Below are 24,751 nucleotides of genomic sequence, written 5' to 3'. Positions count from 1 at the left end.
ATTGGTTATTTTGGGATCAGAGATTCCCTGGGGGCACCTCATGGGGCAAATGCCCAGTGGGTACAGGGGTTGGTACCTCTCCCCATAGCAGTGCATGGTCACAGGAGGCACTCAGAGCTGCAGGGGGAGGAGAAGGACCAACAGGTCATGGAGATGTTGGTTATTTTGGCATCAGAGATTCCCTGTGGGCACCTCATGTGGCAGACCCACACCCAGGAGGGCACGGAGGCCCTCAGTGATGCCCAGTGGGTACAGGGGCTGGTACCTCTCCCCATAGCAGTGCATGGTCATGGGAGGCACTCAGAGCTGCAGGGGGAGGAGAAAGACCAACAGGTCATGGAGATGTTGGTCATTTTGGCATCAGAGATTCCCTGTGGGCACCTCATGGGGCAGACCCACACCCAGGAGGGCACAGAAGTTCTCAGTGATGCCCAGTGGGTACAGGGGTTGGTACCTCTCCCCATAGTAGTGCATGGTCATGGGAGGCACTCAGAGCTGCAGGGAAAGGAGAAAGACCAACAGGTCCCCGAGATGTTGGTTATTTTGGCATCAGAAATTCCCTGTGGGCACCTCATGGGGTAAACCCACACCTTGAACGGCATGGAGGCTCTCAGTGATGCCCAGTTGGTACCTCTCCCCATAGCAATGCATGGTGGTGGGAGACACTCAGAGCTGCAAAGGAGAGGAGAAAGGCCAAGAGTTGGTGGAGACATTGTTTATTTTGGCATCAGAGATTCCCTGTGGGCACCTCATGGGGCAAACCCACACCCAGGAGGGCACAGAGGCTCTCAGTGATGCCCAGTGGGTACAGGGGTTGGTACCTCTCCCCATAGCAGTGCATGGTCATGGGAGGCACTCAGAGCTGCAGGAAAAGGAGAAAGACCAACAAGTCATGGAGATGTTGGTTATTTTGGGATCAGAAATTCCCTGGGGGCACCTCATGGGGCAAATGCCCAGTGGGTACAGGTGTTGGTACCTCTCCCCATAGCAGTGCATGGTCATGGGAGGCACTCAGAGCTGCAGGGAAAGGAGAAAGACCAAGAGGTCATGGAGATGTTGGTTATTTTGGCATCAGAAATTCCCTGTGGGCACCTCATGGGGCAAACCCACATCTTGGAGGGCACAGAGGCTCTCAGTGATGCCCAGTTGGTACCTTTCCCCATAGCAGTGCATGGTGGTGGGAGGCACTCAGAGCTGCAAAGGAGAGGAGAAAGGCCAAGAGTTGGTGGAGACATTGATTATTTTGGGATCAGAGATTCCCTGGGGGCACCTCATGGGGCAAATGCCCAGTGGGTACAGGGGTTGGTACCTCTCCCCATAGCAGTGCATGGTCATGGGAGGCACTCAGAGCTGCAGGGAAAGGAGAAAGACCAAGAGGTCATGGAGATGTTGGTTATTTTGGTATCAGAATTTCCCTGTGGGCACCTCATGGGACAAACCCACACCTTGGAGGGCACAGAGGCTCTCAGTGATGCCCAGTGGGTACCTCTCCCCATAGCAGTGCATGGTCATAGGAGGCACTCAGAGCTGCAGGGGGAGGAGAAGGACCAACAGGTCATGGAGACATTGGTTATTTTGGCATCAGAGAGTCCCTGTGGGCACCTCATGGGGCAAATGCCCAGTGGGTACAGGGGTTGGTACCTCTCCCCATAGCAGTGCATGGTCATGGGAGGCACTCAGAGCTGCAGGGAAAGGAGAAAGACCAACAGGTCCCCGAGATGTTGGTTATTTTGGGATCAGAAATTCCCTGTGGGCACCTCATGGGGCAAATGCCCAGTGGGTACAGGTGTTGGTACCTCTCCCCATAGTAGTGCATGGTCATAGGAGGCACTCAGAGCTGCAGAGGAGAGGAGAAAGGACAAGAGTTGGTGGAGACATTGGTTATTTTGGGATCAGAGATTCCCTGTGGGCACCTCATGGGGCAAACCCAAACCCAGGAGGGCACAGAGGTTCTCAGTGATGCCCAGTGGGTACAGGTGTTGGTACCTCTCCCCATAGCAGTGCATGGTCATGGGAGGCACTCAGAGCTGCAGGGAAAGGAGAAAGACCAACAGGTCCCCGAGACGTTGGTTATTTTGGGATCAGAGAGTCCCTGTGGGCACCTCATGGGGTAAACCCACACCCTGGAGGGCACAGAGGCTCTGTGGCACCAGAGCAGGCTGTGCTGAGCCAGGAGAGGGCATCCTGCTCCCAGGTCATGGCCCACACCCCTCTCTGCAGAGCCCACGGACAATGAGGAGTTGCAGCCTGGGGAGTTTCCTGGTGCCCTTCAATCAGCAGCTCCAGCACTTCACCCAGGAGGTGGCACCAGACCTGGTGTTTGCCTTCCTGAAACCCTTTCAAGTGCCCTTTCAAGTTGAGGTCCTGCAGCTCCCAAGCCCCTGAGATGAAAGGCAGCCAAAATTAAAGGTGTGGCCACGTGTAATACTCAGGTGTGGCCTCAGTTCCTGGGGACAAACCCCAGCTGAGCTTCCATCAGGGTATAAGGAGAGGTTTGTGGTCATGTGGAGCTCAGCAGGTCTGACCTGCCCCTCTGCTGGTCCACCATTCCACCTCCTGGTCCACCATTCCACCTCCTGGTCCACCATTCCACCTCCTGGTCCACAGTTCTACCTCTTAGTCCATAATTCCACCTCCTGGTCCACCATTCCCCCTGCTGGTCCACAGTTCTACCTCTTAGTCCACCATTCCACCTCCTGGTCCACAGTTCTACCTCCTGGTCCACCATTACACCTCCTGGTCCACAGTTCTACCTCTTAGTCCACAATTCCACCTCCTGGTCCACCATTCCCCCTGCTGGTCCACAGTTCTACCTCCTGGTCCACCATTACACCTCCTGGTCCACAGTTCTACCTCTTAGTCCACAATTCCACCTCCTGGTCCACCATTCCCCCTGCTGGTCCACAGTTCTACCTCTTAGTCCACCATTCCACCTCCTGGTCCACAGTTCTACCTCCTGGTCCACCATTACACCTCCTGGTCCACAGTTCTACCTCTTAGTCCACAATTCCACCTCCTGGTCCACCATTCCGCCTGCTGGTCCACAGTTCTACCTCCTGGTCCACAATTCCACCTCTTAGTCCACCATTCCACCTCCTGGTCCACAATTCCACCTCCTGGTCCACAGTTCTACCTCTTAGTCCATGATTCCACCTGCTGGTCCACCATTCCACCTCCAGGTCCACCATTCCACTTCCTGCTCCACAATTCCACCTCCTGGTCCACCATTCCACCTCCTGGTCCACCATTCCACTTCCTGCTCCACAATTCCACTTCCTGCTCCACCATTCCACCTCCTGGTCCACAATTCCACCTCCTGCTCCACCATTCCACCTGCTGCTCCACAATTCCACGGGGATCTGTGGCCTGGCAGGGACAGCTCTGAGTCTGCAAGTCTTGCAGTCCCAGCTCTGCTTTGTGGTGTGCAAGGAAAGAGGAGAGGAAACAAAGCCAGGATTGTTTCGAAGGGTTTGGTGGCACCAGAGGAGGAAAGGAGATGCCACCAAGGCAAACCCTCAGCTGGTGGTGCCTGATGAACTGTCACAGAATCACAGGAGAGTTTGGGTTGGGAGGGACCTCTGGAGATCACCCCAGAGCAGGTGACACAGGAGCCAGGTGGGTTTGGAACATCTCCAGCTTTGCTGAGTTGAGGGAATTACCCCCTCCAAGCTGTCCCAGTCCTGCATCACGATCATGCCAAGGCAAAGTGTCCTGATTTTCTTCTGGTGGCCCAAGGACCTGCTGTCAAACCTCCTGTGGGGCAGCTCTGACACTGAAACCTCCTCCTGGAAGCCCCTGGTGGAGTCCAGCTGAGGCCACATCCCTGAGGAGAACCAGGTGGCTCCAGCTGGAGCTCCACACTTTGCTCCTCAGAAATCACCACTTTGCCTCAGCCCTGGGAGTTGGAGGAGAAACCTCCCCACTCCTTCCCCACTCCACAAAATGCAGTTTCAGGGAGTTTCCTGACATTTAAAGTGGATTATTTTGAGCACAACAGGCTCAGGAACCACCACAGTGAAAGGAGCTCTGCCCCCAAAAATGGTTTTATCATTTCAACATCCTTTGCTAATTAAGTGATGCAATTAAACCACCGTCAAGAAACCCCCATTTTCTGAACACCTCCCCCTAGTTCTGATGGTTACAAAAAGGGGTTTTTATCTTCCCAAATCCCATCCCTGGGTGACTCTCAGCCAGGACAACGTGTTGTGATCCTGAGGAAAGCTCCTTATTGCCACAATTAGAACAATCTAATTAGTCTAATAAAACCAGCTCCTTGAAAAACAATGGCAGCAATTACAGACACACAGAGGAGATGAAAAGAGTGTCAAGTATCTGCTGATGCCCATGGAGATAAAAAAACTTATAAATTATAAAGGATAATTTGCAACTCAGACCTTTTTTTTTCACCCCATATTAGAAATTTTAACACCTTCAGGCTCAGCTCAAGAGGGACCAGTTTGCCAACTGGACAAGGTATCTCTGATGAAATCAATGTCTTTGATTTCAGGCTCAGAACCCAATCTGGAAGTTCTGAGCTCCAGCGCTGAGTCTGAGCAGCTTCTTGTTCTTTTCAGAAAAAAATTCCTTGGTTTGAATTCCACAAAATTCCAGGAAAATTCTCTCTGCCACTTCCTTTGGAGGATCTGCAACCTCAGACCTGAGTCCTGCCAGGATTGGACCCTCCTTTGGGCTACACAAAGCCTAGAAAAGCCCCCAAACCCCATTCCTGACTTCCCAATCCACCTGGAAGTGCCTTCCCAACATCCCTCAGACCAGCAAGGAGATTCTCCAGCAGGCAGAGCCTCCCCCAAGGCAGCACCCCCAGAGATGTTCTCCACCAGCACAGCCAGGGTGACCTCCACCTTCTCCAACCACCCAGGGATCAAAGAGCCTTTCAGGAGCTCCACTGGAAACCCAACTTACCCACTTCATGAAGGAGAAGGACAGGAGGGAAGTGCCTGGGAAAGCCCCGGGATGGCAGAGCTTTTATACAGTGACCAAGTGCCCCGGGGGACTGGGGCGGTTTGGTGGTGAGGCTCTAATTGCCTCCCAGTCCTGGATGAGCCACGTGCAGCTTTGTCCTGGCTCTGTGGAGCTGCTGGGACACCTGGAGGATCACCCTGAGCTCCTGAGCCAAGAGGCTGGACTGGCAGAACCCCTGGAAGGTCAAGGACACCTCATGCTTGTGGTGTTCCAAAGCATGGGGAGAGGCTGAAGGAGTTGGGGTTGGTTATCCTGGAGAAGAGGAGGCTCAGGGGGGACCTTCTCACTCTCCACAACCCCCTGGAGAAGAGGAGGCTCAGGGGGGACCTTCTCACTCTCCACAACCCCCTGGAGAAGAGGAGGCTCAGGGGGGACCTTCTCACTCTCCACAACCCCCTGGAGAAGAGGAGGCTCAGGGGGGACCTTCTCACTCTCCACAACCCCCTGGAGAAGAGGAGGCTCAGGGGGGACCTTCTCACTCTCCACAACCCCCTGGAGAAGAGGAGGCTCAGGGGGCACCTCAGCAGTCTCCAGAACCCCCTGAAGGGATGTTGTACCCAGGGGGGTTTGGTCTCTTCTCTCAACCAATCAGCAGCAGAACAAGAGGGGCTGAAGCTCTGCCAGGGGAGGTTTGGGTTGGAGATCAGGAAGAAATTCCTTCCAGAGAGAGTGGTCAGGCCTTGGAATGTTCTGCCCAGAGAGGGGGTGGATTCTCCATCCCTGGAGGTGTTTAAGGTGACACTGAAGATGGCACTGAGTGCCCTGGGATGGTGATCTCAGTGGGGTTGGACCAAGTGGTGGTGGATCCTCCACCCCTGGAAGTTTTAAAGATCATGGAATCATGGAATGAACTGGGTTGGAAGAGACCTCTGAGATCATCATCAGGTCCAACCAACTGTGGTCACCAGCCCAGGGCACATCCAGTCCCATCTGAAACACCTCCAGGAGTGGAGGATCCATCACCACTTGATCCAACCCCACTGTGATCACCAGCCCAGGGCACTCAGGGGTGGATTCTCCATCTCTGGAGGTGTTTAAGGCGACACTGGAGGTGGCACTGAGTGCCCTGGGCTGGTGATCACAGTGGGGTTGGATGATGTGGTGGATTCTCCATCTCTGGAGGTGTTTAAGGTGACACTGGACATGGCACTGAGTGCCCTGGGCTGGTGATCACAGTGGGGTTGGATGATGTGGTGGATTCTCCATCTCTGGAGGTGTTTAAGGTGACACTGGACATGGCACTGAGTGCCCTGGGCTGGTGATCTCAGTGGGGTTGGATCAAGGGTTGGACTTGATGATCTCAGAGGTCTCTTCCAACCCAACTGATGCCATGATTAATTCCATGATTCCATGATCTCCTACCTGCCCACTGCAATTCCAGGCTGCCTAAAACACCCCTTTCCACCCCCAGAACCCCCTCCAAGAGAGCAGCAAAGGGGATGTTGAAGGAAGTCCTCATTTCCAGGGGAGCTGCAGGCAGAAATCCCTGTGGAGCCTTTGAAAAGCACCAACCAGGAAGGACTCTGCTCTCCCAGCCCATCATTACCAGGACACTTCCTTCACTTCCACAGGGAACTCAGGGAGAGAGAGAGGGATAATCAGGGCTGAGAAAGCCTTTGGGCCAAGGGCAAGGCAGCTCCTGAAAATGCCCTGTCACAAAGGGCACCACCTGCCCCAAGTGGTGACGCTTCTCCCGGCACAACAAAGAAGGGGAAGGGCCAGAGAAGAAGCAGCTCCACCACAGCAGTGGCCTGAAAACCAGGAAAAATCCCATTTCCTGCTCTGCTGCACATTCCCTGCATCACTCAGCCCTTCCTTTGTTCCCTGTTTGTGCCACAGGTGAAGCCAAGAGGGGAATGAGCAGTGCCAGGAGGGGCAGTGCCAACAGGGAACGTGTTTGGGCAGAGTCAGAAATGCCCCTGGAATTCTTTTTATTTTTTTCCCCCTTTAATATGAATGTGGCACCTAAAAATATTCTGGGAATTCAGGGGAGGTGCCACACTTGGAATATAAAAGAGAGGAAATCATGGAATCACCTCCTGAGGTGGAAGAGACCCACAAGGATCATCAATTCCAACTCTTGGACATCCCAAAATCCCACCGTGTCCCTGAGAGTTGGTCAGACCCTCCCTGAGCTCTGGCACATTTGGGGCCGTGCCCACCACCCTGGGCATCCTGTTCCAGCATCCAACCACCCTCTGGGGGAAGAACCTTGTGCTGAGATCCAACCTGAGCCTCCCCTGAGGTGGAATAAGTGAATTCTGAGCAGAGGAAGTGGAAAAATCTCTCCTTTGCCTTCCCCTGGAGCCTTTAAAAGGTCCTTCAAGAACGTGGTTTATTGGTGGACTTGGCAGTGCCACATCTCCAGTTGGACTCCATGACCTGAAAGGTCTTTTGCTCCAAGAATTCCATGATTTGAAGCAAAATATTGACCTCTGGTTTATGAACACAAGTTAAATTTCCTATTTTATTTTTTTTTCCCCCTCAGAAACCCCAAGGCAGGTTTGATATTCCCATTTCTGGTGTCCCAACTTCCATCACAGCAAACAACAGGGGACAAAGGGCTCCTTTTCCAGGTTAATCCCAACATTCCAAGAGCTGCAACAGCAGAAGGGAGGAACACAAACCCTGACCCCAACTTGGAGTCCTCCAACTTTTATTGTGTTTCCCTCCCCTGCACCACAATCCTCTTTTTTTTTTTCAATGCCAAACATCTGCCCTGAGATTTGAGGGCTCAAACTGGCGTCAGGAGCAGCTTTAGGAGCTTTTATGAGCTCCACAAGTCCAGGTCTTGGGGAAGCTCTGGATTAATTGGCCTTCAAGTGGTGTTAATACCCAGTTTGGTGTTTCCAGCAGAGCATCAACCCGGTGATAACGTGGTGACCTGTCATCCAAACGTCCTTAATGAGCAACTGGGAAGTCCTTTCATCTCAGGGAGCCACACAGGGCATGTGGGGGGTGTAATTATTCTTAATTAAGCACAGGGAAAACTGAGGCATGACTGAGTCAGAGCCAAGGGCAGGAGCAGAGACTCCACCACAACCACCTCCAAAACAAACCCCACTGAGAGGGTGAGATGAGACCCTGAACCACCCAGGAAAGGTTTTCTGAGGATCTTCTGGGCTCTGACACCTTTGGGAAAGCCACAAAGCCCTGGAGAGGGAACAGCCCCTCCAAAGGTCACAGCTTTGCTTGTGGACAGGTTGAGGGTTGGGAATGTCCAGCCTGGAGAGGAGAAGGTTGTGTGGAGACCTCAGAGCACCTTCCAGGACCTGGAGGGGCTCCAGGAAAGCTGGAGAGGGGCTGATCATCAGGAACTGGAGTGACAGGACAAGGGATGGGCTCAGACTGACAGAGGGGAAAGTTGGGTTGGATATGGAGAAGAAATTCCTCCCTGTGAGGGTGGGCAGGCCCTCAAGGTTATTCCATGGATTCCCCATCCCTGGAAATGTCCAAGGCCAGCTTGGACCAACCTGGGACAGTGGGAGGTGTCCCTGCCCATGGATTGGAACTGGATGCTCTTTAAGGTCCCTTCCAACCCAAACTCTGCTGCAGGAGATCAGGAGCTGCTCACCCACCAAGGGCTGCAGGTTCCAAGCCCTGGATAGGAAAGATCCTTCAATTAATTTCTCTCTGTTATTTCAGAGGGATCAAAAGCCTGAAACAGGCTGAGAAAACTGGGGATAGAGAGGAGAAGGTTGTGTGGAGACCTCAGAGCACCTTCCAGGACCTGAAGGGGCTCCAGGGAAGCTGGAGAGGAAAAATAGCTCCAGTTCATCAGGAACTGGAGTGACAGGACAAGGGATGGGCTCAGACTGAGAGAGGGGAAAGTTGGGTTGGATTTTGGGAAGAAATTCCTCCCTGTGAGGGTGGAGAGGCCCTCAAGGTTATTCCATGGATTCCCCATCCCTGAAAGTGTCCAAGGCCAGCTTGGAGCAACCTGGGACAGTGGGAGGTGTCCCTGCCCATGGTAGGGCGTGGAATGGGATGATCTTTAAGGCCCTTCCAACCCAAACCATCCCAGGATTTTATTTCTTGCCTTCCAAGGGGACACAACACTTGGGGTGGTGGGAACCTCCGTGGAGGTGTGAGGAGCCCCACGGTCACTGCTGCCCTTCCACACACCTTTGGGGGCCAAAGCATCACCCCCAGACATTCAGGAGAAGGTGGCAAAGGGATCTACTCCTCCCTCAGCCCTGGGGAAGGAGCCAGATGCCACCACAAGGTCACTCACAGAGCCAGGGTGGAGCAGGACAAGATGCAGGACAGCGTCTTGGGCCGGGTCACACCCTCCTGCTCCTCTTGCAACACTTGTTTTCACCCTCCCAACTCCCACAATCCACTTAATCTGAGCTCATTTGCCTAATTACAGGGCAAGCTGGTGCCCTGTTATAGACTTTGAGTCTTTTTTTTTTTTTTTTCAGGCAGGACTTCACCATTTTTAATGAAAAACAACCCCCAGGAGAGAGAGAAAAGACAAAGAGTTTCACTCCGAGCTCAGACAATTCCATTTACTCAGGTCTTTGTGTGTGTAAAATACACGTGTCAACGGATCTAAATAAAGTTTATTTTCCACACAGGAGAGAGTGAACATCTTCAAGCAGCTTAAAGAATGTAATGAATTGGTTTTATAGCTTAAATATTTATAAAAGTCGTGCTGCAGCTTTCGGTGTCCTGTCAGAGACTTCCTTTGGTTTCAAGTTGGGAGTTTGGGCTCAATTCAAGAACCAACAGAAGAGAAACTTTTCTTTGGTTTCAGCTTCACTGAGCCAAAAATTCTGCCCTGTCTGGGGACTCAATTGAAGTCAGGAGGTCACAGCAACAGGAATTTCTGGCCACTTCCCAAAGGGAAAGCCACAGGGATGTGACATCTCTTGGATCAATTCCTGACAAGGTGACAGAGTTGGGCCTGTCCCACCTGAACATGAGGAAGAACTTCTGGGTGTTCAAACACCCAAGAGAAGGTGTGAAGATATTCCAGGACTCTCTGGGCAGGGAGGTTGGACCCATTGTGGTCCCCTTCCAACCTGACCCATCCTGTGGTCCCTTCCAGCCTCTCCCATTCTGGGATTCTGAGGAAGATTCTTGCACCTTTTGCTTCCCAAATTCATGTTTCTCTTCCAAATAAAAACCAGCAGCTTTGGAGAACTCAAAGCCTGGTGGAATCCAAGAGAACCTGAATGTTGAGTCCCAAATTCCAGGCTTAAACTTGGAGCAGGGCCACGGTCCAACCTTCCACCAGTGGGGCTGTTGTGATCTGGACTCCTCAGGCATTTCTCCTTCTTTTATTATTCCAATTCTTGCTGTAAAATCACTATTTATTTGAACTAGGTGAGACCTCCATCCCATCCCACCAAACCATTCCTTGCAGCACCTCAAGGTCCAAGCCACAAGCACCTGGAGAGGAGCTCTGGGACAGGATCCCAGCCTGTCCCAACCACAGCTGAGCTCCAGGAGAAGGTTGGAGAACAGGGATAAAGCAGATTGAAGAGCCAGGAACCATCAGAAGGTGTAGGAGGAGAAACACAACCCCATCCCAAAGTTGGACCTCACCCTTTCCCAGGGCTTGGTCTTCCCCTGCTCATTTCACCACGGCCATTTGGGGGCTGAGATGTATTTTTTGGAGTGACTGGAAATTTTCACTCCACCTGAGTGACAATTCTGCTGAGGGACACACTTGGTGACACTCTGAGAAGTGCCACACTTGGTGGCACTTTGCTGCTGGGGGACACACTTGGTCACACTCTGGTAAGAGACACATTTGGTGGCACTTTGCTGCTGAGGGACACACTTGGTGGCACCTTGTTGAGGGACACTCTTGGTCACACTCTGATAAGGGACAGACTTGATGGCACTTTGCTGCTGGGGGACACACTTGGTGGCACTCTGAGAAGTGACACATTTGGTGGCACTTTGCTGAGGGACACACTTGGTGACACTCTGGTAAGGGACACACTTGGTGGCACCTTGTTGAGGGACACTCTTGGTCATCATTTGCTGAGGGGCATAAGTTGTCCCACATTGCTGGGGGACACACTTGGTGACACTCTGATAAGGGACACACTTGGTGGCACCTTGTTGAGGGACACTCTTGGTCATCATCTGCTGAGGAACAGAAGTTGTCCCACATTGCTGTGGGACACACTTGGTCACACTCTGGTAAGGGACACACTTGGTGGCACTCCGAGAAGTGACACACTTGGTGGCACTTTGCTGCTGGGGGACACACTTGGTCACACTCTGGTAAGTGACACACTTGGTGGCACTTTGCTGAGGGACACACTTGGTGGCACTTTGCTGCTGAGGGACACACTTGGTGGCACTTTGATAAGTGGCACACTTGGTGGCACTTTGCTGAGGGACACTCTTAGTGGCACTTTGCTGAGGGACACTCTTGGTGGCACTTTGCTGAGGGACACACTTGGTGGCACTTTGATAAGTGACACTCTTGGTGGCACTTTGCTGCTGAGGGACACAAACTGTCTCCCCCTGCTGCTGTGGCACACAAATGGTGGCACAATCGGTGGCACTTTGCTGAGGGACACACTTGGTCACACACCTGGAGACCCATTGCTGGGGGATGTAGGAGGAGGTGGCACTTTGCTGGGGGGCACCGGAGGTGGCACTTTGCTGGGGGGTTTGGGCGACCACATACCGGTAGGAGACCCCCTTGGCCGCTCGCTGTTGGGGCACACAGGTGGTGACACACCTGGGCACGCCCTGCTGGGGGCACAGGGTGGTCACACACTGCTGGGGGACACACCTGGTGGCACTTTGCTGCTGTGGCACACCCTTGGTGACGCACGGGCGCCGCGGCACACACGTGGTGACACACCTGGGCACGCTCCGCTGCTGGGGCACGGTGACAGGTGGGCACTGCTGGGGCACCTTCTGCTGCTGGGGCACACACTGGGTCACACCCTGGTGCTGGGACATGCCACCCACTGGCACACACGTGGTGACACACCTGGGCACACTTTGCTGCTGCTGTGGCACACACTGGGTCACACCCTGGTGCTGCAGGACATGCTGGGTCAGGGGTGGGTGGTGTGGCACTGCCACAGGGACGTTCTGCTGCTGTGGCACACACTGGGTCACACCCTGGTGCTGGGACATGCCACCCGCTGGCACACACGTGGTGACACACCTGGGCACACTTTGCTGCTGCTGTGGCACACACTGGGTCACACCCTGGTGCTGGGATGTGCCACTCACACCCGTTGGCACACACGTGGTGACACACCTGGGCACGCTCCGCTGCTGGGGCACGGTGTGGAGTGGGCACTGCTGGGGCATCTTCTGCTGCCTTGGCACACACTGGGTCACACCCTGGTGCTGTGGCACACACTGGGTCACACTCCGGTGCTGTGGCACATACTGGGTCACACCCTGGTGCTGTGGCACACACTGGGTCACACTCTGGTGCTGTGGCACACACTGGGTCACACCCTGGTGCTGTGGCACACACTGGGTCACACTCTGGTGCTGCAGGACACGCTGGGTCAGGGGTGGGTGGTGTGGCACTGCCATGGGGATGTGCTGCTGCCGTGGCACACACTGGGGCACCTTCTGCTGCCGTGGCACACACTGGGGCACCTTCTGCTGGAGGCACAGACTGGAGGACGGGAGGTGCTGCTGGGAGAGGCACAGGAGCTGCTGCCTGGACACCTGGTGGGTCACACACTGAGGGATGCACGTCGTGGAGTGCCAGGGGGGCACTGCGGAGGGTCTGCCAGGGTACAGCATGGTGGGCATGGAGGTCTGGTAGGCAGGAGGGCAGCACTGGTGGAGGTGGCACGACATCTCGGTGGGGTTTGGCAGGACTGGAATGACAGAGGCACAGAACAGGGGGAGGGGGAGAAGAACCAACTGAACCTGAGCTTTGAGTCCCAATTCCAGGCTCATCCAGTCCAGCCCTTAGTCCTGCACAGGTCCATCCCCAAAGGTCCCACCATGTGCCCCAGAAGATCATCCAAAGTCTCCTGGCAGCCTTGGGGCCGTGCCCACTGCCCTGGGGAGCTCTTTCAGTGCCCACCACCCTCTGGGGGAAGAACCTCTTTCTATCTCCAGGAGGAACCTGCCCTGACCCAACTCCAGGCCATTCCCTGGGTCCTGTCCCTGGTCCCACAGAGCAGAGATCAGTGACTGCCCCTCCTCTGGACCTCAGAGGGAGGACACGGTGGAAAGACATGGTGGAGGGACACGGTGGAAGGACACGGTGAAAGGACGTGGTGGAGGGACACGGTGGAAGGACACGGTGGAAGGACGTGGTGGGAGGACATGGTGGAAGGACACGATGAAAAGGCACAGTGGAGAGACATGGTGGAAGGACAAGGTGGAAAAACATGGTGGAAGGACCCGGTGGAAGGACGTGGTGGAAAGACACGGTGGGAGAACATGGTGGAAGGACATGGTGGGAGGACACGGTGGAAGGACACGGTGGAAGGACATGGTGGAAGGACATGGGAGAGACATGGTGGGAGGACATGGGGGAAGGACATGTTGGAATGACATGGTGGAAGGACATGGTAGAAGGATATGGTGGAAGGACAAGGTTGGAGGACACGGTGGAAGGATATGGTGGAAGGACATGTTGGAAAGACACGGTGGAGAGACATGGTGGAAGGACACGGTAGAAGGACACGGTGGTAGGACACGGTGGAAGAACACGGTGGAAGGACATGGTGGAAGGGCAAGGTGGGAGGACATGGGGGAGGACATGGTGGAAGGACATGGTGGGAGGACATGGTGGAAGGACAAGGTTGGAGGACAGGACACGGTGGAAGGACATGGTGGAAGGACATGGTGGAAGGGCAAGGTGGGAGGACATGGTGGGAGGACATGGTGGAAGGTCATGGTGGGAGGACATGGTGGAAGGGCAAGGTGGGAGGACAGGACATGGTGGAAGGACATGGTGGAAGGACATGGTGGGAGGACACAGTGGGGAGTTGGAACGAGATGATCTTTAAGGTCCCTCCCAACCCAACCCATTCCACAATTCTATGACATGAAAGGAAGCAGAGCCCTCAGACAGTTGAGTTCCTGGTGGTCCTGCTGCTTCCAGCACCTCAGAGACACCTCCCACCTGTGCCCCAAACCCCTCCCAGGAGCAGCTGAGGACCCACCTCCTCCTTTTCAGCTCTGAAACATGGCACGAAGTCAAGGAGTGGACAACACCAGACACATTTAGCACTTGAAATCTCACCAGCACCACCTCCCTCCCCATCACCAGGAGCTCCACGGGGGACAAGTGATCTTGGAGGCCATCAGGGCATGGCTGATCTCAGATCTGCCTTTCAGCCACCAAATCAAGCCCTTCCTGACCCACCTCCCCTCTTTGGGTGGGCAACTCTTGCTGATGCTTTGAGGGAAAAGCCCAACCCAGCGAGAAGCTCCAGATCTCTGGTCACCTCTGGTCACATCTGTCACAGCAGGAGAGGCAAAGGGCACCCAAGGCATTGCTGTCCCATCACAGGCAGGCAGAAGGTCCCAGCTCAGCCCCAGCACCCCAAAGTTCATGCTCATTAAGGAACCAAAGCTAATTAGAGGGTAATGATACCCCCAACCTGCTCACAGCTCTCCCAGGACTCCAAATTCCCACCTCACGTTGCTGTTGGGCACCTCCAAACTCAAACACCACCAAGTTAACGCCAACCAACTTCCCTCCCATCTCTCAGGAATGTCTCGGGGGTGTCTCAGATGCTCAGCAGCAAAACCTTGAGAGTCCTCACAGCAATTCCAAACAATTCTTTATGATGTTTCCCAAACATCACATTTTCTATGTAAAAAAAAAGCAGAAATAAAGGGGCACTTTGCAGTCAGAGAACCCCAGAAGGGTTTGGGTTGGAGAGGACCTTAAAGCCCAGCTCATCTCAACCCCCTTGGGTCACCAGGTTGCTCCAAGCCCCATCCCACCTGGCTTTAAACACTTCATAGAATCATGGAATGGTCTGGATTGGAAAGGACCTCAGAGATCATCAAGTTCCAACCCCCTGCCATGGACAGAGACACCTTCCATTAGACCAGGTTGCTCCAAGCTCCATCCAACCTGACCTTGGACACTTCCAGGGCTTTCAGCTTCTCTGGGCAACTTGTTCCAGTGCCTCATCACCCTCAGAATTTTTTCCTAATAACTAATTAGGAATTTTTTCCTAATAACTAATTTCTCTTGCAGTTTGAAGGCACTTCTATCCCAACAAATTTCCTGTCCTCAGACCCTGCCAATTCCAGATCCTGCAAACTGAATTAAAAGAAAAAAAATGTCCCAGAGAATAATCTTCATGAGAAGGAACCTTCATGATCAAAGAGAAATTCATAGGGACAGTTATTTAAGTGAATCTGGAAGTGTTGGATAAGAAACAAGATAAAAGAGCTTCAAGGAATGGGAGAAGCTGCTCTGAGCAACCCAATCCAGTGTCTTCCCACAATCCCAGGAAAGAATTCCTTCCTTCTCCCCAAATTCCAGCAGCCACAGAGCCTCAGCATCCAAACTTACCCAACTCCTGGTGAGAAGATCTTCGTGGTGTGACCAGGATGTCCCAGCAACAGCAGAGCTTTTATAGAGGCACTAAACATGCCTTGGAGGAGTGAGGTCCCCACGGCACATCCCATTAAATCCCGGGCCAAACTGCCTCGTGTGCAACTCTTGGAGTGAGGAACATCAACACACTCACCCCTGACAATGAGTAGTTTGATGGCAGCTTCCCATGGGAAGGGTAATTACCTGGAGCAGGAGCCTCCCTGGCATGGCAGGACTGAGTGGCATTTGGAGGAGCAGCAGCCTCTGCCTCGGGGGCTTTGGGAGTGCACCCAATAATAGGGAGGGGTTTCCAGAAGTCTCACTGGATTCAGAGTCTTTGGAGGTGTCCTGGTGGGGTCCCATCCCCACTTGGGGTTGGGGGCTGGGAGAGCTGCCCTGAGCTCTGCAGGTCCTTCTCACACTGCCTGGTTAGAGCTGGTAGAGGTTCTCAACCACCCCATGGTGCCCACCAGCAGGTGCTGGGTGTGTTTGGGTAAGTTGGACACGGGGCACTGGATGGGCTGAGGGCAAACAGGAGCTCCTGGTGGAGTTCAAATGTGCCCCTTAGGTGGGTACAGCTCAGATCCCACCCTTGGGTGGGTACAGCTCAAACCCCATTCCCCTGGAGATGCAGCTCAAAGCCCCACCTGAGGGGTACAGCTCAAAACCCCCCTTGGGTGGGTGCAGTTCAAACCTCTCCTTGAGCAGATGCAGCTCAAACACCTTCTTGGGTGGGTACAGGTCAAATTCCAACCTTGAGTGGGTGCAGCTCAAACCTCTCCTTGGGTGGGCACAACTCAAATCCCACTCTTGGGTGGCTGCAGCTCAAACCTCTCCTTGAGTGGGTGCAGCTCAACCCCCTCCTTGGGTGGCTACAGGTCAAATGCCCCCCTTCAGTGGGTGCAGCTCAAACCCCTCCTTGGGTGGGTGCAGGTCAAATGCCCCCCTTCAGTGGGTGCAGCTCAAACCTCTCCTTGGGTGGGCACAACTCAAATCCCACTCTTGGGTGGGTGCAGCTCAAACCTCTCCTTGAGCAGATGTAGCTCAAACACCTCCTTGGGTGGGTGCAGCTCAAATCCCACTCTTGGATGGCTGCAGCTCAAACCTCTCCTTGAGCAGATGTAGCTCAAATCCACTCCTTGGGTGGGTACAGGTCAAATCCCACCCTTGGGTGGGTGCAGCTCAAATTCCTCCTTCGGTGGGTGCAGCTCAAACCCCTTCTTGGGTGGGTGCAACTCAAATCCCACCCTTGGGTGGGTGCAGCTCAAACCTTTCCTTGAGCAGATGCAGCTCAAACCCCTTCTTGGTTGGGTACAGCTCAAATTCCCCCCTTGGGTCCATGCAGCTCAAGCTCCTTCTTGGATGGGTGCAGCTCAAACCTCTCCTTGAGCAGGTGTAGCTCAAATCCACTCCTTGGGTGGGTGCAACTCAAACCCAACCCTTGGGTGGGTGCAGCTCAAATCCTTCCCTTGAGTGGGTACAGCTCAAACCCCTCCTTGGTTGGGTGAAGCTCAAACCTCTCCTTGAGCAGATGTAGCTCAAACACCTTCTTGGGTGGGTGCAGCTCAAACCCCTCCTTGGGTGGGTGCAGCTCAAACCCCTCCTTGGGTGGGTGCAGGTCAAATGCCCCCCTTCGGTGGGTGCAGCTCAAACCTCTCCTTGAGTGGGCACAACTCAAATCCCACTCTTGGGTGGGTGCAGCTCAAACCTCTCCTTGAGCAGATGTAGCTCAAACACCTCCTTGGGTGGGTGCAGCTCAAATCCCACTCTTGGGTGGGTGCAGTTCAAACCTCTGCTTGAGCAGATGGAGCTCAAACACCTTCTTGGGTGGGTACAGGTCAAATTCCAACCTTGAGTGGGTGCAGCTCAAACCTCTCCTTGAGTGGGCACAGCTCAAATCCCTCCCTTGGGTGGACACAACTCAAATCCCACCCTTGGGTGGGTGCAGCTCAAACCTCTCCTTGAGCAGAGACAGCTCAAATGCTCCACTTGGGTGGGTGCAACTCAAACCCAACCCTTGGGTGGTTGCAGCTCAAACCTCTCCTTGAGTGGGTGCAGCTCAAACCCCTTTTTGGGTGGGTGCAGCTCAAATTCCCCCCTTGGGTGGGTGCAGGTCAAATGCCCCCCTTCAGTGGGTGCAGCTCAAACCTCTCCTTGAGCAGATGCAGCTCAAACCCCTTCTTGGTTGGGTACAGCTCAAATTCCCCCCTTGGGTCCATGCAGCTCAAGCTCCTTCTTGGTTGGGTGAAGGTCAAACCTCTCCTTGAGCAGGTGTAGCTCAAATCCACTCCTTGGGTGGGTGCAACTCAAACCCAACCCTTGTGTGGGTGCAGCTCAAATCCTTCCCTTGAGTGGGTACAGCTCAAACCCCTCCTTGGTTGGGTGAAGCTCAAACCTCTCCTTGAGCAGATGTAGCTCAAACCCCTTCTTGGGTGGGTGCAGCTCAAACCCCTCCTTGGGTGGGTGCAGCTCAAACCCCTCCTTGGGTGGGTGCAGGTCAAATGCCCCCCTTCGGTGGGTGCAGCTCAAACCTCTCCTTGAGTGGGCACAACTCAAATCCCACTCTTGGGTGGGTGCAGCTCAAACCTCTCCTTGAGCAGATGTAGCTCAAACACCTCCTTGGGTGGGTGCAGCTCAAATCCCACTCTTGGGTGGGTGCAGTTCAAACCTCTGCTTGAGCAGATGGAGCTCAAACACCTTCTTGGGTGGGTACAGGTCAAATTCCAACCTTGAGTGGGTGCAGCTCAAACCTCTCCTTGAGTGGGCACAGCTCAAATCCCTCCCTTGGGTGGACACAACTCAAATCCCACTCTTGGGTGGCTGCAGCTCAAACCTCTCCTTGAGCAGGTGTAGCTCAAATCCACTCCTTGGGTGGGTACAGGTCAAATCCCACCCTTGGGTGGGTGCAGCTCAAATTCCTCCTTGGGTGGGTGCAGCTCAAATGCCTCCCTTCAGTGGGTGCAGCTCAAACCCCTTCTTGGGTGGGTGCAACTCCAATCCCACCCTTGGGTGGGTGCAGCTCAAATGCCCCCCCTTCAGTGGGTGCAGCTCAAACCTCTCCTTGAGCAGATGTAGCTCAAACACCTCCTTGGTTGGGTACAGCTCCAACCCCTCCTTGATGTCCCTCACTCTTGGTGTCCCAACCCTCCCGTGATCCCAACTGAAGTCACCTGTTATCAGAGCAGTGGGAATTCACCCTCCAGTGACTCTCAGCTGATTGGAGGCACGAGGTGCAGTCACCCTGCCCTGCAGCCCTGGCACTGCCAGCTCAGCTGGCACAGCTGTGACTGGCACTGCCAGGGGTGACAAAAAGCACCAGGAGCAGATAAACTTCCTCCGGTCCCGTGTGTGGCTTTTCTCGCTGAGTCAACTTCTTATCTCACACAGAGTCCAGATCAAAGGAAATTCGGTTTTGGAAGTCACTGAAGATCTTCTCAATCCCTTCATTTGTCACTGGAAATACACCCAAATGTACCCAAATGTACCCAAAAAGGGACAATTTCTTCCTGATGGCTCCAAGGACATCAACAGGGACCTGAAAACCCACACCAAGGGCAGAAGGATCTGAGGATTTTCATTTCAAAATGGGGTTTCTCATGGACTGCAGAAATGGCTCCACCCAAGAGGTTTTTGTGGCAAAGAGAAAGGGCCCTGAATAATTTTGTAGTGAAAATTAATAAGGAAGTTTAGGAGCTCCTGAGTAATTATCTCCCACGTGGGGTAAGAAGCAGAGAGGGGGAAATGGGACCTTTGCCAGCAGGGGAGAGTCCTCACCCTTCCTGCTCAGCCCTGAGCGTGTCCATCTTCACCTGAGCCCCAAGAATGGGGCTTTGTTGTGGCATCTCTGCTGCACTAATTGATTCTTTGATCCAAAGCCAGAACTCTTTGGTGCTTCTCAGCTCCAAAGGTTGGAGGTGGGATCCTCCCTGGGAACCAGAGAGAGCAGCTCACACTTTTATTACCTTTATTCCACTCTGTGTCCAGGCAGGCACTGCCCAAATCTTCAAACAAATCCTAATTGGTCCCTGCCTTGACCAAAAACCCATGAGGTGAAACCTCAACCTTCCTGAACTCCAATTCAGCAGAGCTGAACTCCAGTTTTGGATCCCAACAGGCCTTTCTTTCCTGTTAATACCCAGAAATCATAAAATCCTGCCATGGGTTGGGTTGGGAAGGACATTAAAGATCCTGGAGACCAAGGACAGGGACACCTTCCCCTGTCCCAGGTTGCTCCAACCTGCCCTTGGGCACTTCCAGGGATGGAACAGCCACAGCTTCTCTGCCCAACCTGTGCCAGGGCCTGCCCACCCTCCCAGGGCAGGATTTATCCCTGATATCCAATAGAACTCAGCTCATGGAATTCTGGAATGGTTTGAGTTGGAAACGACCTTAAATCCCATCTCTTTCCACTCCTTGCCATGAGCAGGGACACCTTCTGGTATCTCAGGTTGCTCCAAGCCCTGTCCAACCTGTCCTTGGACGTTTCCAAGGGTGGAGCAGCCACAGCTTTCTCTGCCCAACCTGTGCCAGGACCTGCCCACCCTCCCAGGGCAGGATTTATCCCTGATATCCAATAGAACTCAGCTCATGGAATCTTGGAATGCTTTGGTTTGGAAAGGACCTTAAATCCCATCTCATTCCACTCCTTGCCATGGGCAGGGACACCTTCTGGTATCTCAGGTGGCTCCAGCCTGGGCTTGGGCACTTCCAGGGATGGAGCAGCCACAGGTTTTCTGGGAAAAGCTGTGCCAGGGCCTGCCCACCCTCCCAGGGGAGGGTTTATCCCTGATATCCAATAGAACTCAGCACATGGAATTCTGGAATGGTTTGAGTTGGAAGGGACCTTAAAGCCCATCTCTTTCCACTCCTTGCCATGAGCAGGGAAACCTTCTGCTATCTCAGGTTGCTCCAAGCCCCATCCAAGCTGTCCTTGGGCACTTCCAGGGATGGAGAAGCCACAGCTCCTCTGCCCAACCTGTGCCAGGGCCTGCCCACCCTCCCAGGGAAGGATTTATCCCTGATATCCAATAGAACTCAGCTCATGGAATCTTGGAATGGTTTGGGTTGGAAGGGACCTTAAAGCCCATCTCATTCCACTCCTTGCCATGGGCAGGGTCATCTTCTGCAACTCCCTAATGGATCCAAAGGGGTTTGGTGAGCAGGAGCTCCCCAGGGATGGACATGAAGGGGAGGAGAGACCCAGGAGGGTTCCCATGGTGTGGAAAGAGGGAAGAAAACCAAAGAGGAAAGATGAGAGTCTTGTGGTGGGTGTTGTTTATTGTCCAAGAGAGACACTGAGGGGCTGGAGCTTGGCCAAGGATGAGAACGGGGCTGGAGCAGCAGGAGGAGGGTCTGGAGAACTCCTGAGGGAGCTGGGGGGGCTCAGCCTGGAGAAAAGGAGGCTCAGGGGGGACCTTCTGGCTCTGCAACACCCTGTTGTAAACAGCCAAAGAAGTTTAGACAGGGCTGTGGCATTGAGAAGTCCAGGAGGACGCTGAAAAACACCCTGGAGGAGATGTCAGGTGAGACATCAGGGAATCCACCACCTTTTCATCACTCAGGAACGTGAAGGAGCAGCAATTTGGGAGCATGAGCCAAAGCCCCAGGAATGCAAAGCTCCCTGAGTGCTCCAAAAATAGAGCCCTGGCAGAAGGACAAGGCAGACACAAGGAGATGGAAGAAGAAGAGTGAACTGCCTGGATGGAGATGAGATGTTGGGTTGAAACCTTGAGAGGTGTAAAATTAGCCCTGGGAAACAAACAAACAAACAAACAAGAAAACCCAAACTAAAAAACAATGAATTTGAGAAAGAGCTCCAGGGGAGAGTTGAGCTCTAAAACTCCCTGGGCAGCCCCTTCCAAGGTCTCACCACCCTTACCAGGAGGGAATTCCTACTCTTGTCCCACCTGCCCCTGCCCTGGCACAGCCAGAGGCCCTTTGCCCTTGGCCTGTCCCTGTTCCCTGGCAGAAGATCCCACCCTTGCCCTGGATCCCTCAGGGATTGCAGAGCCAGAAGGTCCCCCCTGAGCCTCCTTTTCTCCAGCCTGAGCCCCCCCAGCTCCCTCAGGAGTTCTCCAGACCCTCCTCCTGCTGCTCCAGCCCCGTTCTCATCCTTGGCCAACCTCCAGCCCCTCAGTGTCTCTCTTGGACAATAAACAACACCCACCACAAGACTCTCATCTTTCCTCTTTGGTTTTCTTCCCTCTTTCCACACCATGGGAACCCTCCTGGGTCTCTCCTCCCCTTTATGTCCATCCCTGGGGAGCTCCTGCTCACCAAACCCATTTGGATCCATCAGGGAGTTGCAGAGAGCCAGAAGGTCCCCCCGGGAGAAGATCCCACCCTTCCCTTGGCCTGTCCCTGTTCCCTGGCAGAAGATCCCACCCTTGCCCTTGGCCTGTCCCTGTTCCCTGGCACAAGATCCCACCCTTGCCCTTGGCCTGTCCCTCTTCCCTGGTAGAAGATCCCACCCTTGCCCTTGGCCTGTCCCTCTTCCCTGGCAGAAGATCCCACCCTTGCCCTGGATCCCTCAGGGATTGCAGAGCCAGAAGGTCCCCCCTGAGCCTCCTTTTCTCCAGCCTGAGCCCCCCCCAGCTCCTCAGGAGTTCTCCAGACCCTCCTCCTGCTTCTCCCTCCCTTTCCCTTCTCTGGACACGCTCAGGTCCCTCAATGTCTCTCTTGCCAGGAGAACTCGAGTCTCTCCACCCACCAGGGCGCAGCATTGGCACACAGATCCAGCTGCAGCCTGGCAGAACCAGCTGCTGGGAGGTGGCAAAGCGCCCTGGGATCGCCTTTCCCTCCAGGAAAATTGTTCAAACCCCCCATCAGACCCGTCTCAACGTCTTTGTCTCACAGGACTCTGATGTCTGGAGGCTTCTCGTCGTTCTGCACCAGGGAAGGACCATCCCTGGCACCAGCACAGGGTGAGGGTGACCTGCTGGAGAGGGGACCTGGTGGGTGACAAGCTGTCCCTGTCCTGAGGGCAAAGGGGCACCCTGGGGAATCAGGAAGGGCAGTGCCAGCAGGGCAGGGAGTTCTCCTGCCCCTCTGCCCAGTGTGAGGCTCAGCAGGATCCACTTCTGGACTCCTCAGGACAGGAGGGACATGGAGCTCCTGGAGTAGGACCAGCAGAGGGTGACAAAGATGCTGAAAGTCCTGGAGCATCTCCCTGATGAGGGGTGAGGAGTTGGGGCTGTTCAACCTCCAGAGGGGGCACTGAGAGGGCACCTCCCCGTGCCTGGCAGGGATTGGGATTCACACATTTTCAGGCTGGCAAACCTGCAGGTGGAGCTTCTAAGACAAGAATGGAGTTTGTCCAAAGACCTTGAGCTGGTGCAGAAGCAAAAAATGAAGCTGCAGAAACTCCGTGGAGTGACATTAATACAACTCTTTAATAAAGTTAAAATAAGTTGCATTATCACTGTTTAGATCCAGCAATTTTTAGGAAATTTTAATTACTTAATAATTATCTATAACTGGATGATGTTGGATGGTTTGCAGGGTGTGTGTAAGTTCTAAATTGTGTGGAAAAAATAGCTCTAAATATGGTCCCTCCTGGAACTTGAATATTCTCGTGCAGGGACAGTTTAAATCTTAATAAAATTAAATAGTTGTCTCTTCTTCTGCTCCTCTTCTCTCCACAACCACCCAGTAACTGTAACCCTAAAGAGACAGGGTGGGAAAGTTGGGAATGTCCAGCCTGGAGAGGAGAAGGTTGTGTGGAGACCTCAGAGCACCTTCCAGGACCTGAAGGGGCTCCAGGGAAGCTGGAGAGGAAAAAAAGCTCCAGTTCATCAGGAACTGGAGTGACAGGACAAGGGATGGGCTCAGACTGACAGAGGGGGAATCTGGGTTGGATTTTGGGCAGGAATTGGTCCCCATGAGGGTGGAGAGGATCTCCAGGTTACTCCATGGATGTTCCATCCCTGGAAGTGTCCAAGGCCAGCTTGGAGCACCCTGGGACAGCGGGAGGTGTCCCTGCCCATGGATTGGAACTGGATGGGCTTTAAGGTCCCTTCCAACCCAAACTCTGCTGCAGGAGATCAGGAGCTGCTCACCCACCAAGGGCTGCAGGTTCCAAGCCCTGGATATCAAAGATCCTTCAATTAATTTCTCTCTGTTATTTCAGAGGGATCAAAAGCCTGAAAAAGGCTGAGAAAATTGGGAATGTCCAGCCTGGAGAGGAGAAGGTTGTGTGGAGACCTCAGAGCACCTTCCAGGATCTGAAGGGGCTTCAGGGAAGCTGGAGAGGGAAAAAAGCTCCAGTTCATCAGGAACTGGAGTGACAGGACAAGGGATGGGCTCAGACTGACAGAGGGGAAATTTGGGTTGGATTTTGGGAAGGAATTGGGCCCTGGGAGGGTGGGCAGGTCCTGGCACAGGTTGGGCAGAACAGCTGTGGCTGCCCCATCCCTGGAAGTGTCCCAGGCCAGGTTGGACAGGGCTTGGAGCAACCTGGTCTGTGGGAGGTGTCCCTGGTCTATGGGAGGTGTCCCTGCCCATGGAAGGAGATGGAACTGGATCATCTTTATGGTCCTTTCCAACCCAAACCATCCCAGGATTGTGGCTGAACACCTGGAGAGGATGGAGCAGTTGGGTCTGAGAGGAGACAGGGAATTTCATCAGCCCCAATGTCACCTCTGAAGTTTTGTGCATGGTCAGCTCAGAGCTTGGTTGTGTCCCTGCACCTGAGAGAGACTCTGGTGGAAGAACATCAAGGCAAGAAGAGCTTTCCAGCCCCAGCTCTGTGTTGGTGGGGCTTGGAGCAACCTGGTCCATGGGAGGTGTCTCGATGCTCTTTCAGGTCCCTCCCAACCCAAACCACTCCACCATTCCCCAATTCTGGGCATGGCAAATGCACATCTAAAGAGCAGTTGGGCTGCACTTTGTGCCCTTCCCAGGCTGGTGAGTCTGTTCAGTCGGTGCCCAGAGGGGGCAGAGAGGTCTGAGCAGGGCAGGACCACAAAGGGAACAGCAGGAGAAGCCCAGAAGAAGCTTTTCCAGCCTATCAGAAGCGCAATTCCAAAGCCCCGGATAATAAAACCTCTCATGTTCTTCTCCCAGAGAGCAGTAAATTCCCTCCTTGGATGATTTCACGGCGCTGAAGGCGAAACGCCGCCTCTGAGTTGCCTGAGAATGAGACTCTCCTCACTCCTCACTCCGACTCCTTCTTGCCTCATTCCCAAAGGCTTTTATTGCTTAATGAACTCTTGTTTTCTGCAATTAACAGCCCCGCGGAGCTCTTTGTTC

The 24,751-nt window shown here is 53.9% G+C and overlaps 1 protein-coding gene across 1 annotated transcript; it reads right to left on the bottom strand.

Annotated features, from left to right (window-relative positions):
• Window positions 1-9,413: 9,413 nt before the first annotated feature.
• Window positions 9,414-12,277, bottom strand: LOC139683893 (putative uncharacterized protein ENSP00000383309). The gene has a single exon (XM_071579406.1). It carries the CDS (start codon window positions 12,097-12,099, stop codon window positions 10,570-10,572), a length of 1,530 nt encoding a protein of 509 aa, XP_071435507.1. The 5' UTR covers window positions 12,100-12,277; the 3' UTR covers window positions 9,414-10,569.
• Between the last annotated feature and the right edge of the window lie 12,474 nt (window positions 12,278-24,751).

Source organism: Pithys albifrons, chromosome 30 (genome assembly GCF_047495875.1).
Source record: "Pithys albifrons albifrons isolate INPA30051 chromosome 30, PitAlb_v1, whole genome shotgun sequence".
NCBI classification, from domain to species: Eukaryota; Metazoa; Chordata; class Aves; order Passeriformes; family Thamnophilidae; genus Pithys; species Pithys albifrons.
The sequence above is the reverse complement of the archived record's forward strand: the minus strand, read 5'-3'. Positions and strand labels throughout refer to the sequence as shown.

What these genes read in the sequence shown, in the direction of transcription:
- LOC139683893 (XM_071579406.1), bottom strand. Translation starts at nt 12,099, where the DNA reads ATGTCCCAGCACCAGGGTGTGACCCAGTGTGTGCCACAGCAGCAGAAC.